At 33.2% G+C, this 16,236-nt stretch overlaps 1 protein-coding gene across 1 annotated transcript in view; it reads left to right on the forward strand.

The window, feature by feature from the left end:
- LOC115217337 (HEAT repeat-containing protein 5B) overlaps positions 1-16,236 on the forward strand; it is a 109,250-nt gene that overhangs the window by 15,966 nt on the left and 77,048 nt on the right. Inside the window, exons 3-8 of the mRNA XM_029786997.2 lie at positions 3,034-3,145; positions 4,124-4,276; positions 4,627-4,726; positions 7,645-7,754; positions 12,198-12,361; positions 15,320-15,352. Of these exons, the coding sequence (XP_029642857.2) occupies positions 3,034-3,145; positions 4,124-4,276; positions 4,627-4,726; positions 7,645-7,754; positions 12,198-12,361; positions 15,320-15,352 (672 nt within the window). The remainder of the gene's footprint in view (positions 1-3,033; positions 3,146-4,123; positions 4,277-4,626; positions 4,727-7,644; positions 7,755-12,197; positions 12,362-15,319; positions 15,353-16,236) is intronic.

Genomic DNA, 16,236 nt, shown 5'->3' on the forward strand with positions numbered 1-16,236 from the left:
GTGGTTGATGTTAGGAAGGGCATTCACCTGTAGAAACACTGCCAGATCAGACTGGAGCCTGGTGCAGCCTCCTGGCTTCCCAGACCCCGGTCAAACTGTACAACCTGTGCTAGCACGGAAAACGGACGTTAAACGATGATGATGATGTGATTCTACGTCTTTGTTTCTCTCTCCTTTCTCTCTCACTTTCCCACTGTCTTACTTTTCTTTTCTCTCGGACTCTCCCTTGCTTTCTCTTACTCTCTATCTTTATCTATCTCTCTCCCATTTATAAACAACAAAAGATCTTGTGTAAGTTGAGAAATAAAATATTTTGAAAGATCAATCATAAATATCAGGCAGCATCAACTGAAAGGTCTGCTTCAAGGCAGACAGCAAAACACTAACATTTAAAAGGGTCAGACGAACTTGCGAGCTGAATAAAAATAATAAAATATTGGAAACCAAAGTTTGAAGGGATAGAATCTGAGGATAGTAGAGTCACCATGGCTGGCATTTCTTAACGACGGACAGCAACGTATTGACAGTTTAACGGCTGGCGTAAAATTTTGAACTTGATGTAAAAGAAAATTCCTAAACACCAGTTTTGAAGTGATTCTTTCTCACGACAGTAGACTCACCATGGCAAGCATTTAAAGCTTCTTCATCATGGACGGCAACACATTGACGATTAAAAGGCTGGCGCAAATTTTTTAGCTTGATGTAACAGAGAATTCCTAAACACCCGCTCATTGAAATTTTAATCCCCTTCCAGCCCCATTTAGACCCCTTTTCACATTTTGGTTAATATAACCCCATTTCATTCAGGTCTACTGGGGCCACATTTTATAAGATGAGGAATTTTGCCCTAGTGGTCACGCCTTTCATTTGAGGAAAAAAATAGTTGTTATGCAAACTTGCCAGCACTTTTAACATAGGTGTGCATGTTTTCAGCTCAACCGACCACATAATGCACACATTATATTATGTATATGTGTGTGTGTGTGTGCACGCATTATATATACAAATGTATACAAATTATATATATATATATATATATATGTATAAATTAAATTAGAGATAAAACCACTAATAGGCAAATCAAACAGTGAAAAACATAAACCAAAACATAAAAATAAAAATATAATATACGAAATATATAAAATATAAAATTGAAAAATTTAAATTTAAAATAAAAATTATTAATTTATATTATAATTTTTTTAAAAATATATATAACTATCAAAAAGTATTAAAAGGTTTAATATACATAAATACAGATATATACACTTTGTATATATACATTATATATACATATTTATATATAGAACACACACACACATATAAATTAACCCAATAAATATGTGATTCATAATATTTGTTCTCATGATTGTGGTGGTGGTGGTGGTGGCGATGATAATTCTGTCTATAAATGCAGACAGACGTAGAGAGAGAGAGAGAGTGTGTGAAAGCGCTGTCGAAGGCGGGGAAGGGGAGATATAGAATGCCGTTTGAGGATGTTATAAACAGAAAGTGAAGGGGAGTTAGACGCTGTTAGACGACGTTATATATAGAAAGTGATGGGAAGGGAGGAAAGAGAGTGAGTGACAGAAAAGACAGATACATAAAAGAATGAGAGTAGACTTGTGAAAGTGAGTTTTTGGCCCTAGCAACAACACCTTTTAAGATGGGGATTTCTAACCTAGCCCACTGGCATCGTCACCTCATTTTACATGTCCTTGTAAATTTTGGAGTCAATCCGACGGGATCTAGTGGCCTTTAACCCGTTCTCAATGCCAAAACTAGACAAAGAAAGAAACAAACAAACTTTTCACATTTCAGTTTTATAAATAGAGATGTACATCGCTCCTGACGATTCTATCTGACCATAACTTAATAGAACTAACAATGTATGGTCTGCTGAAGACTACAGACATGCAGGCTAGTAGAATCTCTAAACTCCTTTCCAACCTGAACGTTCACAAAGCTCATTGGAAGGGTATCGAGAAATAGGTCATAGAACATAACTGGTCTGCCAGAAGACATTGACGTGAAGTTACAACACTGTATGGCAATCATGCATGATATCTGCTGTAAGTTTGTTCCAGAGAGAATGCCAAAGCAGCTGAAAAATATATCTTCCAGTTATAGGAGGATTCTAATGAGATGATGAGCAAAAATTTGAAATCGTTTAAATGGGCCTACCTGAAATGAAAATTGCTCGAGATCGAAAATGAACTCAAACACTCCCATGAAAAGGAAAGGGCAGAAAAGAAGTGCCTGAGGAACTGTATTGGGGCCACTGCTGTTCATGGTTGCTCTTTTTGACATGCCACCAGTTACACAGACAGCCACACTTACTATGCTGATGCCACAAAAGTAGTTCAATGTCAGGACATTGGCCAATCTCTTACTGTCTGCTTGTTTCTTAACTACCTGACTTGTAACCCCCCCCCCTACTAGTTATCTGATATTGTTTCTTCCTAACCACTTACTTTGATTCTTTCCAGATATATCTCTTTGTTCTTATGAGTATCTATGATACCATCCTGCCACTTCCATTTAACTAGAGCATTGCTTCATCCACACATTTTCCTGTGGTTTGTAGTACAGACATTCTGAAACTGAGTTTCAAGTTGCATGTAGAAACTCTTAGATGTATTCAATGTTATTAGTTTGTATCTCCTCATCCTTCTTGAATACACCTTACCTAGAACTTCTAGTGAAGCCAAAAGATTTTTTTCAATTTCCATACATTATTCTCTAGATTGTCTTGTGACTGAATCCATCTAATGTCATTGTATGGTACCTTCTTCATCGGAGAAACATTAAGTATTTACAACAATCTATCCCATTTCCTAATAAATATGAGTATGACTTGTATGTACAGCTGAGTGCTAGGTGTTCTGATGGTTAGCCTGATTCTTGAAGCTGTTTTTCCAGATGGATATCATTTACATCACAGACCTTAGAGTACATGTGTATAAAATTCATGTATAAAACATCAAATTACATTTATAAAAATAATTTTTTTCTTTTTTTTTTGTTTCCCAGCAAATATTTAGTATTGCTGAAGAATTATTGAGAACAGCATCACAGAACAGTCGGCTCTCTCTGCAGCGAACTCAAGCTGGATGGCTACTTTTGGGAGCCCTCATGACTCTGGGTGAGTAACTAAACAACATCTTGTAGGTATGATTCAACTTGTTCAGGTTTAAAAAAAAATTCTCTTCTGGTTTACTCCATTCATTAACTGAACAATCATCTTCCAAGGATGCTGTTGCTATGGAGAAATGCATATTTTCATTTGTCTTGCTCATTTTCACATTTTGGCATTTTGCTGAGATTTTTCTTGAGAACACATTTTAAATTAAAGCCTGTTTTTAAAGTTCCCAATGAAGTTTTTGAATGCTAAGGTAGACCAAATAGTTATGACAACAAGAAAAATGTACCAAGAGTGAAAGGTGGATCGGAGTTTTTTTTATTTGAGTGACAAGAAATAAACCAAAGTATGTCAGTTTGTGTTGTCTCTAGACAAATGTAGAGTTGCATGGCTACTCCTAGTTTAGTTGTAATGACAACAACTATAAAAGCAACTTCTCCACTGATAGGTAAGTACCAGAATTTTCAAAAATCATCCTACCTCTGGTATTATAGAAAAATAGATATTAATAGCAAAAAAAGTTTTAAAGCATAAGGAATACATACTCTTTTATATACAAACACATTTGCATATGAATTAGAAGGGGGAAGAATGAAGGAAATAACCTCATCTCATTATTATGTAATTAACTTAGTGTGCGGAGCCTTCTTAATATTTGATTTTTTACTGCCTGAAAAGCGAGTTGTGTAATTCATAAAATTGATTGCATTATTACGATTCAAATAATTATAAAGATGTAATCCTTTGAGTTGGTAATGTGTGAGTTTAGTTTCTAATCAAAGGAACAGTGTTACATCATTGAATTTTTCTGGGGTGTTTCAAAATTCTGGAAAAAAAAAAATTCAAGGTAACCAGAGATTAAACTGGGTGGCTGTTTAACAAAAAGACTTGATGGTAAAAACTGTATTTTAACTTTTAGACTGATAGAGATTCCAACTGTGTGTTACCATTGTTTATAATAGTAAAATGATTTACCTTCAGGTCCTGCTGTGGTGCGCAATCATCTTCCAAGGATGCTATTGCTATGGAGAAATGCATTTCCAAGATCAACAAAAGAGCTAGAGTCAGAAAAAGCACGTGGAGACTCCTTCACTTGGCAAGTTACATTAGAAGGACGTGCTGGAGCTCTTGGTAGTAAGTTGCTTTTTTTTCCTCTTTCTTTCCTTTTTCTTTCTTGCTTTCCTTCCTTCTTTCTTTCTTTCTTCCCTTCTCACTTTCTGTCTACCTTTCAAAGGAAGAAACCATGTTTTGTTACACATATCTTTTTATTTGAAACTTGCTTTTTTGTTATCATACTGTTTATTCAGTAAGTTCAGTTTTACTCTACATTTTTTTCATCCATCAGCTGTAGTCCTTCTGCAGTCCTTTTGTACTCTCTCCAAAGAGTATGGATGTCTTATAGTTTGAAAACCATTGTATTTAATATAGATTTTTTTTTCTTTCTTTATGGAATTCTTTAAGTAATTTTTAAAAAATTTTCTCAGCAATGCAAAGCTTCCTGCAGAACTGTCGAGAATTGGTAACTGAAGATGTCATTCGCAGGCTTCTGGCCCCTCTAGAATGTGCTCTAATTATGCTGTCTCAGTAAGTATTTCAACCATTAAGTTTGAACATTTTGCATTTTTAATAGATTTCTGATATGCTTTCCAGAAGCCTATAACTGACTAACTCTGGTGTTGATAGCATTAAGAAAACTCAAAACAAATCTAATGAGAATGCGGCCCTATATCTGATAAATTACCCTGAATAACATAATTAAATAAGCTGAGATTTGTAGAAGCATGTATTACCCAGTGATACAACAAATTATCTTACTACAGAATATGAACTCATGACACAAAAACCATTAGTTTTGATCACTAGTACTTGCTATCATTATTTAGTTTTGTCGTTATTTAATGTAACTGCATTTAGACTTTTGAGGTTCCCTATATTGATTTGAATAATGATTAAAATCTGTCAGTGGGGATAATTATAACCATTCTCATCATGAAAAATGAATTGACTCTATTACAAAATGGATGTGTAATCAATATTTCTCTTTAATTTTTTTTTTTTTACAAGAAAACATTACTTCAATTTTTCTCAGATTTGGTGCACTTAATAAATAATTCATAAACAGTACCTGGATTGTAATGAACTCCAGGGTGCTGTTTAACCCTTTTGTTACTATATTTCTGACCAAAATACACCCCTCATGAGTTTCAATTAAATTCTAAAATAATCATGAATCTAGGCTTGTTTCATTAAATAACTGTAACTTTTTTACTTATCAACATATTAATGTGATATTTGGAACATAATTAAAGAAAGGGTTCTTAATCAATTCTATTGATTGATTGATTCTAGTTTCAGCTCATGAGCTGTGGCCATGCTGGGGCACCGCCATTTATTGCATAACTTTTGTTTCAAAGTGACTTTAATTACAGGTAAATCCAGGTAAATTGAGTGAAAGGTAAAAATATTAAAATTTTAAATTGAGCAAAAGGTAAAACTATTAAAATTTTGTTTAAACATCACCATAGAAAATGAATCATCAGCTAATATTCAAATGGGTATGCAACAAAATTTTGATAAAGAAGAATTGTGCACATCACTATATCATCAGTTGAATTTAATGCACAACAGGTGTACCATAAAGGTGGAATAAAGTGAAATACTGGAATCCACCGCAAGTTTGACCGAACTAAAGAAATCGGTCAAAAAATAATATACGGCCCTGGTTATGGTATGGAAGTGATAAATTCCAGACCACATCGTTCCCTAGGCCATGCTGACTAACATTATTTTCCCTGTATAAAAACTAAATCCATGCAGTACCCAGTATTTGCTTCACAAATTTTCCGAAATTTGAACCCCCATTTTATGTTTGTTTACATTTTGCGTAAGTTTGTTTCCGCATTGATCGCTTCAAACAATAACTTCCAGACCACATCATACCCTAAGCCATGCTTACTAACATTAGTTTCCCTGTATAAAAACTAAATCCACAACAGTACCCAGTATTTGTTTCACAAATTTTCCAATTCGGAATCAATGCTTGATAACATGAAACTCCAATCCATTTTCAAAGTTGAATAAAAATCGATGCCAAAAAAAATGTGGAAAAAAATCTCCCAAAATTCAGGGAATTAAAATTACACGTCAATCGTTGTACAAAACTGTAGATAAACTGTTTACGAAGTATAATCACATGTTTTCACGAATGTACTAAAGAGATTTGCTCTGATATTCTCATTTAAATATGAATAGGTAAATTTGGGCGGTTTGGTCACATTAACCTAAATTTTTTCGGGCAGCTTTGGGCGGTTTGGTAACGAAAGGGTTAACCTCAGGTCAACCTTAATTGAGCACACATGAGCTTCCTGTGTTTTTAGGGATACTTAGGAACTCATTAATTTACACTTTCATGTTTAAGATCTGGGGGAAATTTGATTGCTACTACTTCTATATGTTCCAGCACCCAGATAAAGGTTTCTTTATTGAACTTCAAGCAATTGTGAAATCATGTCTATGAAATTATTCATTGGAAAGTTCTTGAAAGTTTATAATTTGTAAAATTGATGACAGGTTTCATTTTTAACCCTTTCAATACCAACCTAGCTGAAACTGCCTCTGGCTCTGTAGTACAAATGTTTTGTTTTCATATTTTTTTTAATTAAAATCTTCCACCAAACCTTAGTCACAATTTATGTTCCTAACTCCAACTTAATGACAACTAAGTTATTTTAGTAAATTCTTTGTTACTTTTAAAATTAATTGAAAGAAACACAAAGCATCTCAAAATAAATACAGCAACAAAAGGGTTAATTCATGGTTAGTGGTAGAAAGGGCAGCCATGAGTAAAATTACATTATTTCTGCTCAGTAGTACTTGTAAAAGCTACATATATGCTACATGTTTAAAAATTGTTAAATATTTCTTTAAAAAATGGAATCAAATGGAATTTATATTTTATGTTTAATACTAACTAAGCAATATTTTTTTTGTTATAAATGTACTAAATCAACACTATGTCTGTATTTAACCATCACTAGTTTTCTCAAATTTTGGTGATGTTCTTTGATTAGCCTATTTACATTGGTTATCTATAACATGGTTTATATAGATCAGCAATGTTTCATATGTTCAAAATTATTATCACTTTTGTTTTGAGTTTCTTGCTTGATCTATTTCAGTGTCTTTCAGAAACTGCTCCATTCTATGTATCTAAAGATACATAGAATTTATGTTCTGAAAGTTTAAAATACACTCTCAATAGTTGTAATATGCATTTTTTAAAATTTACTTTTAAAATCTCCAACTTTTATAAGAAACTGAAAACATTACTTTCTAAATGAGGCATAAACTGCTCTTTAAAAGAACATTCTAAAACTATCTTTAGATTGGCAAACACATCAGTAGATATAGACTATGTTTCAAAATCATTATCACCATCACCATTTAGGGAAAAGATTCCTTTCAGCATTTATGTAAACTCACCTTTTTTTATTTTATTTTAGCTTACCAAGTGTTATTAAAGTTTATGGCAACCATTTGAAGGCTCCATCTGCAATGGTACGCTTGAGACTGTATGACGTACTTTCCCTCTTGCCCCCAGAATCATATGAAGGTAATTTATCTTTCCAGTCATTTATTAAAAGTATATTTTAAACTTAGTTTATTTGCAAACATAATGTGGCAGTTCTATACAAGTTATTTTAAACTTATTTTTTGGTTATGTTTATTACCTTTGTAGTTTATTTTGCCACTATATTGTCTAGTTTTTCTTTCATATGAAAGTATACTTCTTATTGATAATTAATTATGTGAAGTATAATTAGTATTGGCTTTTAGCCAAACTGTGGCTTACACCTTTCGACTTATGAAAACCTCTTATATGATGGTTGATATGTGATCTGAAGTCTTGGTGTGTTGAAAATGTATAAAATCACATACTCCAAGGCTTTATATGCTAATATCAAAGACACCCTCTGGATCAGAATTTTTGATGCAGATGGAGTCCTTAATGAAAAATAGGGTTTTTCTTGCATGAAGTATGATCTTCTCTGATATTATAGTTCTTAGCAAACTCTATTGCACTGGTGAGTTGGGTCATAGATATAGAGGAGTATAAGCTTAAGATATCAAATTAAGTAAACTTGTGTATTTTATTATTTCCATTATTATTATATGACTATTTTTTTATTGCTGCAGATTAGTTGCTCTTTTTATATTATGATTTTGTTACTTATTTTCTTACTGATTAACTTTATCTTGGATTTGTCAGGGTTAATAAGCCTACATTTGGGAATTAAAGATGAAATGTTCTTCGTAGACCTTGGGTGTTATGAATACTTTGTACTAAGCTAATGTTTCCAGCTTGAAGTCTACTTTTAATTCTTGTGCAATTTTCATTGCACTATATAGCACACTCTTTGTTCCTGTGTTACAAGTATTGTTTACATGCTGCTTGTGCTGAAAAATGTAGAGAAAATGGCTGTTATTTCCTTCAAACTTTGCTTTTGTGACTTGAATAATGGTATTTTGAAAGTAACCTGTTTCCATTTGGAAAAGGGGGAATTTAGACATTTTCATTTATGTAAGGTCAGAAAAAAAACACTTATAAATTAAATTTAACATTTATCACACAAAGTAAATACTAAAGTTTAGCAGTAAGTAGTGTTTTTCAAGATTTAAGATTGTAATGTAAAACTCTTTCAAGTATTGACCTCTAAATATAGTCTCTCATGTTTATGTTATACATTCCTTTGTAGTAAGGTTCAAAGTCTAATATATGTTTGTGGAAGCACTCAGCTTGCTCCACTTAGTATGCTTGCATTCTCTTTTTTACTGTGTGTTGTGGGGAATTCTGTGCTGTCCGGGATCTTTATGGTCCATCTGAAACACTTGTTTTGACCTTTGCCTCAAACAGTTTGAGGAAGAAGTCTTGAAAGTAGTCAAAGGCTTCAGATTATTCATCAGGAGTCAAAGGCTTCAGATTATTCATCAGGAGTCATGATAAATTCTTTCATAAAACCCAGTATTATGTGTATGTGAGCTTCTGAAACAACATCTTCCAGGAGCTCACTAACATTTCACACTTCTTCCACACAGAGAATTCAGTCTATTGCGACCAGTGTCACATGTGATAGTGTGTCGCATTGTCTCTGTCAAAGGCAAAGAAAGCAAGGAAACTTGGAAAGTCACAATGGAGACCCATCTAGAAGACTATCAGGTCTCCAATAACTTCCCAATTATAGCCATCATACTTCAAGTTACCTAGCAAAGTCTCGACACTTGTTTTCTTCTTAGAGATGTGCTGAGTGAGCTAGTGGAAAAGATAAATACATTTTTCCTATTTATTGCCTCAAACAGGCTGATTACATTGTGGTACAAGTAGTGTCCATCCAGATGAATGAAGAACCTCATAAAATCCAGATGATTTTTAACCTGGCACTCTTTCATCTAACCAGTTTCACTACTTGAGCCTAGATATGGTTTTCTCTCCTTAGCTGCACCTCTGAAATTACAATGCATGCAGTGAGAACTAGCAGTGACTTTCATGAGGCAGTATGCTAAGTGACATTGCTGTGTTTACTTCACAAGTTGTAAAATTTATATTTTTGTGATTATATTTATGCTGTAATCTGCAATTTTGTCAGACAAGGACAAAGAGCCAACGTGAAATTTTGCGTTAAACTTGGGAAGTCTGCTACAGAGACATTGAGCATACCTCGGCAAGCTTACGGTAACAAGGCAATGGGTTGTATGCAATGTTTCAAGTGGCTCTGGTGCTTCAAAAGTGGGAGAACATCCCTGGAATATGATGAGCGATTTGGAATGCCTGCCACATGTGTCATCCCTGGAAATGTGGTATTGGTCATTAACTCATCCCACAAGGCCAAACATCAGTTGAGAATTCTACTGCATTTTTGAAGTGTTTGAGGAAAGACATTAAGCAAAAGTAACCAGATCTGTGGAGCATGAAGAATTGGATTCCTCACCGAGCTCGTGAACTTCTTGCCAAAATCAACAGGATATTGCTTTTGCACCTGCCCAATTCACCAGATTTAGCACCTGCATACTTCCATCTCTTCCCCCAAGATGAAAATGCAGCTCAAAGGTCACCATTGTAACAACCATTGTCAAGATCCAGAGTGAATCACAGGTCTTCGACTCGCTTATGGTAAACAACTTCCAGTCCAGATTCCAAAAGTGTTAGGAAAGCTGGGACTGGTGTATTGCTGCACAAGAGAACTATTTTGAAGGAGATGATGTTAAAACTTACATGAATAAATTAGTTTTTATTAAATGTAACTAGCCCAAGAACCTTTTAAGACCATCTCATATCCACAATGTCTTCCTCTCATTTTGACTTACTACACTCTATCTCTTTCTCTCATGTACTTGATAGATATATTCTTGCTAACTTGACATTTGGATGGGCTGACTATTTGGAAGTAGCAATTGCTTAAGTTGTCAGTGAGTTCTTGCCAGCATCTTAGGATAATGAATTTCATGGCTCTCTTTTCCCTTCTGTACCATTCTGCAAATGAGAGCAAAATAGAATTATTAAGGACAAAATACATTTATTTTAATTTTTAAAATTCTAAGTATCTTTATATAGAATTCTATTATTCAAGCAAACAAAATTTTACATCTCACCTTCTGAGATTTTTTGCTGATGAAAAGAGGTGCCAGAATTTTGTCTTGATTCCTAGCAAGCATTGCTGAAGTAAGCCTTATAGGCCTCACACATTTTAGTGAATGCTGTCTCAGAGTACTTTTTCAGCTTTGTCTTAATAAATCAGCCACAGACAAGAAAATGCATCTGCCAGATACTTGCAGCTTCTTGATACCATCTCAGATAAATGCAAATAGGCCTGTCTACTGAGGCATCTAGAACTAAACTGAACTGGCGAGCTCAAGGTTCCTGTAGTTATATTAATGGTAAATTCTAGAAAATTCATGATTCTCAAAAGTTCAAGAAAATTCTCTATTGGCTGCTCAGTACTGAGTCTATCTGGAATGTTCTTGTAGTAGATAGATTTCCAAATCTTATTGGGGTCACAAAAGTCTAGTTTGAAGAGAATGATAGCCATTCCCTTTACATTTTAAGTCCATACAGTAAAGGAATAAACACTGCCCAAGGACAAAATGTTGTTTATACTATTATGTTCTCTAGTTTTCCTTATAATTTGGGTTTATATTGTTCATAAATTTTTGTTTGTGGTAGTTGTTAAATAAAGGTTCTTAGCCTTGTCAGACAAAACTGTTTTATTGGTTTACCTAACTGGAAAGAGTTAATGTTTTTGTAGAACTTAATATTAGTTATTATGCTTAGAAGGTCAGATTGAAAGGACTCTAATTCTTTAATCTTGGGTGGGTAGTTTTGTATTTTGATGCTGTAGTAGTATGAAAGTTCTTGGTTTATATTTGCATGATAGAAATATGTGTATACTTGTAATAAACATATAATAAACTATAAACTTCATATGTGTGTATATTCACATGTGAAGTGTGGATGTGAGTTTTCCTCTTTTTTATCAAGTGATGTGAGATGCACATTATTGTGATGTCCCTTCTACTGCTCAATAACATTAACTAACAACTTTGTTTGACATGAAACTCAGTCTACCTTTCAACAGGCTGCTGACTGTTGCAGTTCCAGTATCCTTTCTGAAATCTATACTGACAGTTCTTCTGTGTTGTGGAGTCTCACAGACACTGTTTGACTTTATTATTGCAGTAGTCCTGGATGAGCAGATTTATGATCAAAGGCTGGCCATCTCTAGTTTTGTCAGACATAGTTTATTTAGGATTCATTCATCTATGTACCCTTCTAGTTTTAAAATGGTTGTAGTTTTAGAAAGTCCATTTACTATTTCTATCAGTTTGAGTGATAGTGTAGAGACATGATTAACTTTATTTTACATATGTAAAATAACTAACAAATTTGGGTTTAATCAGTGCAGTGGTAGCATTTCAGTCAAACCTTTTGCACAATTTTATTTTGATCCTTTTTTCACTTGTACCATTAAATTATGTCAATGCATTTTCTTAATTTTTCTAGCTACCTACACAACATTGCTACGAGAACTAGTTGCAGAGTTCACATTGACAGATAACCCTGCTAATACTACAACATCACACTTACGATCAATGTGTCATGTAGATGATAGTGTAATTCTGGGTTCCTGGCTTCAAGAAACTGACCACAAAGCCATTGAAGATCAGGTACAATTAAATAAGTAATCTGCATGTTTTAATATCAAATATTTTTTCTATATTCATCAGTGGTTTTTTGAAATTTCAGCATGTTATTTTACTTATTCTTTTCTACTCATTATATATATATATATGTTCTCATTAACTACATTCTAAAAGCAGACTAGAATTTAACTTTTAAATAATATAATAGTTGGATTGGGAGAATTGGTAGATTACAGATGTAGGTCACCAAATCTTTTGTTTTGCAGTATTTAGCTGTTTGTTTACAGTCTGAGTTTATGTTAAATAAGTACTGCTGTTAATTTTAATCAATTGTTCCTCCTCCAGCTTAGCAGGCCACTAACAAATTTGAGTTTAATCAGTGCAGTGGTTGCATTTCAGGCAAACTTTTTGCACAATTTTATTTTGAAACTAGAGTAATAAAGAAAATGACTGGTATTTAGTTAATTTATTAACATTTTGAGTTTAAATCCCTTGAGGGTAAACTTCACCTTTCATTCTTTAGGTGTCAATAAAACAAGTCCCCTGAAAGATCGGGGTCAGTACAATTAACTATTTCCCATTCCTCAAAAATTGGGGTTTTTTTCTTCTCAAAAGAAAACAATATTTGATTATTTTTACTTAGGTATTATAATCAGTTTTGAAGCAAATCACAACTAGTCTTTAATGACTCGTTCTGTTGGAGTAATAGTGGTGTTCATAGCTTTAACTACATTTTTATTGATATGAGTGAAGTAGTTATAAAAAAATTTTTTAATCATTTTGTCAGCTTAATTTGATAACAACTTCCTTTCCACTCTACCAGTGATTTTAGATTGATAAATTAGAATTTAGAAATATTTCAGTTGGCACTGTTTTATATTTGAGAGATGAGGAATTATGTACATTATTTACATTTGACAGATATTTGTCCTCATCTTGTTTGTTAACCAGTTTTGGCTGATGTATTCTCCAGCCTTCATCAGGTGTCCTGGGGGAATTTTGAACCTGGGTTCTCATTCCTAAGGTATTTTCCCGATGTTATTATTATTCAGGCACTGCCTGCAATTGAACTTGGAATCTTGCGGTTAGTAGCCCATGCTCTTAACCACTACACCATATGCTCATGGGCAATTATGGAATGAATTTTAGGGCTTATAAATCTAATATTTTCCTATTCTTCCTTAAAACCGGTTCCCATATGCTACTCATCTGCACTAGGTTTGCTTAGGAGGTTTTTATGTCCTAGCATATGTGCTGCCTCTTTTAGTTTTCGTATTTTCCAGTGGTGTTCTCTGTCTATTATTTTAATTTCATCCTTCAGGGAAAGGCGGTCTCCATTTCTCCATACATGATCAGCTATACCCAATTTATCAACAGGAGATATTGATAAATTGAGTATAGCTGATCATGTGTGGAAAAAAGAAGACCACCTCCCCCTGTGGGATGAAGTTAAAATAATAGATATAGTACACTACTGGAAAATATGAAACTAAAAGAGGCAGCATATATGCTAGGACATAATAACCTCCTAAGCAAACCTAGTGCAGATATGAGTAGCATATAGGAACCGGTATTGAGAAAGGATAGGAAAATATTAGATTTATAAGCCCTAAAATTCACTCCATAATTGCCCATGGGCATATGGCGTAGTGGTTAAGAGCTCGGGCTACTAACCCCAAGATTCTGAGTTTGATTCCAGTGACCTGAATAATAATAATAATATCAGAAAAATACCTTAGGAATGAGAACTCGAGTTCAAAGTTCCCCCAGGACACCTGGTGAAGGCTGGAGATTACATCAGCCGAAACATGTTAACAACAAATAAAATGAGGACAAATATCTGTCAAATGTAATTAATGTAAATAATGTCATTTGGCTTTCTCACAACTTTCTTCTGAAAAAATAGAAACTCTGTGTGTGTGTGTGCTACATCAAATTATAGTTACCAAATTTTTGAGTTCTGATATTGTTCTTCGACTTCTGTTTTAATATTGAATCTTAAGCCAAAGGACAAAACCCCACTATTATGTCCTCTGCTGTTGCTACATTTTATCAATAGAATAAAGTTCTTGATTGTTGATTGGCATCTTAAACTACTGCTGATCAAATACTAAACAAAAACATAGGTAGCGTGTGTGATAGATATGGTTGAGCTAGTCATAAGTACTAAGATTGTGATGTGTAGATAAATTATGTATAAGTTCATTTTTAGAGAACAACTAGTTTCTAGCTGTATTTATCACCTTTCTTGTGAAAATTATTTGTTGCTATTATTGGAATTAATGTTATGGAGTGACTAAAGAGGTCAAAGGAAACTTGCATCAAGAAATAATTAAAAGTAAAATAGATATGTTTCTTATTCAGTTCATATATTATGGTTGAGAAAAGGAGAGAGAAAAAGACATTTTAAGGCACCTGAGTCTATAAAATAATAATGAGCTTATTGAATATATTGTATAGAATACTCAGGTGCACTACAACTCCTCTAACTTTATTTCTTATCTAATAATTTTCTGCTTGCTCACATTTTTTAATATTTCAATTGTACTCTGTTCCATAACATGTTCATTTCTATTTCAAAATAGTTTAGATTTTTATATCATCATCATCATCTTGCAATAATGAATATTCTTAATTATTGGCTGAAATAGGAAATATTTGATTAAATCTGTCACATTTTCAATATGCTTTCATTGCATTCTCTTTTCTAAATTTTAAAATGATTCCATTGTGATATTTTGTTATTTTTGTTTTTTTTTCCCCCCCCCATCTCTTAGGTTTAGTTATAGTACTTTTTATGTGAAAATCAGGATTTACCACAAAGAACATTGACAGTTTAGACCTTATAACAGTATATTAAATGTACTATAGATCTACTGCTACTGCTGCGGCTCCAGTTACTCCTTTCCCCTCCACTGAATAAGATAATTTTCTGGTGCATTTTTTTTCTCTTCAAAATTGTCCTACCTACTTCCTTTGTAGTATGAACCTAATCATAGACGGGATACAGATAATGTGAGTACAAAACTCTGAGAGCCCATTGCAACTTTGTAATAACTATGCTTGCTCTAATACTGCGTTTCATCTGGTTGCTCAACTACTAAACTATGTTACTGTTTTTAAACTTAATTTCTTTATCATATTTTCTTTTTACTCCTTATACTCCTAAATGATCATGGCATTGAGAAGATTTTTCGTTTTTGAAGAAATCTCAGACTCTTTAACTTGCATGATAGCATGGGCTCTTTTTTTTCTTTTCTTTTTATTAGACTGGTCTTCATATAACATGAAATATTAAAAATATGAAGTTCAAAAAATAATTCTTAAGATAGATTTTAAATACCATCCTTATACAAGGGTCCTTACATTTATAGTTTTAGTACATTAATGAAAAGATGAGTTAACTAAACTAGTTTTAGGATTTTTTTTATTTATCTAAACCAGATTGCTATTATTAGAAATATGAAATGCAGTGCTTTATTGCAGAGTTTTTAAATTTATTGTATGGTTTTTGCCTAGTATACAAAAGTACAGAGCCTTTTATAAATATTACATGCTATTTAGTAAAACATAAAAATTACTGTGAGTTTAAGAGGCCCTATGATGGATACTTGGTTAGATGTTTGTGTCTTACTCGATTGTACTCTTTTTTTTTATAGCTGAGTAGTTATTTTATAAAACTGGAATATGTTGTTCTATTTCAAATGTTTCACTTAGTAAAATCTATCCAACCCATGCTAATATGCAGAAAATAGATGTAAAATATAAGAGAATGTTGTTACTTCCTTGAGTCTGAAAGATGGGGCAGAGCCTGTGAACTTTGCAACTCTTCCAAAACTAATAAGATTGATACCATTAACATTCCATTTAAATGGTTACAGATTAACACCTGAAAAAAA

Source organism: Octopus sinensis, linkage group LG11 (assembly GCF_006345805.1).
Source record: "Octopus sinensis linkage group LG11, ASM634580v1, whole genome shotgun sequence".
Lineage (NCBI taxonomy): Eukaryota > Metazoa > Mollusca > Cephalopoda > Octopoda > Octopodidae > Octopus > Octopus sinensis.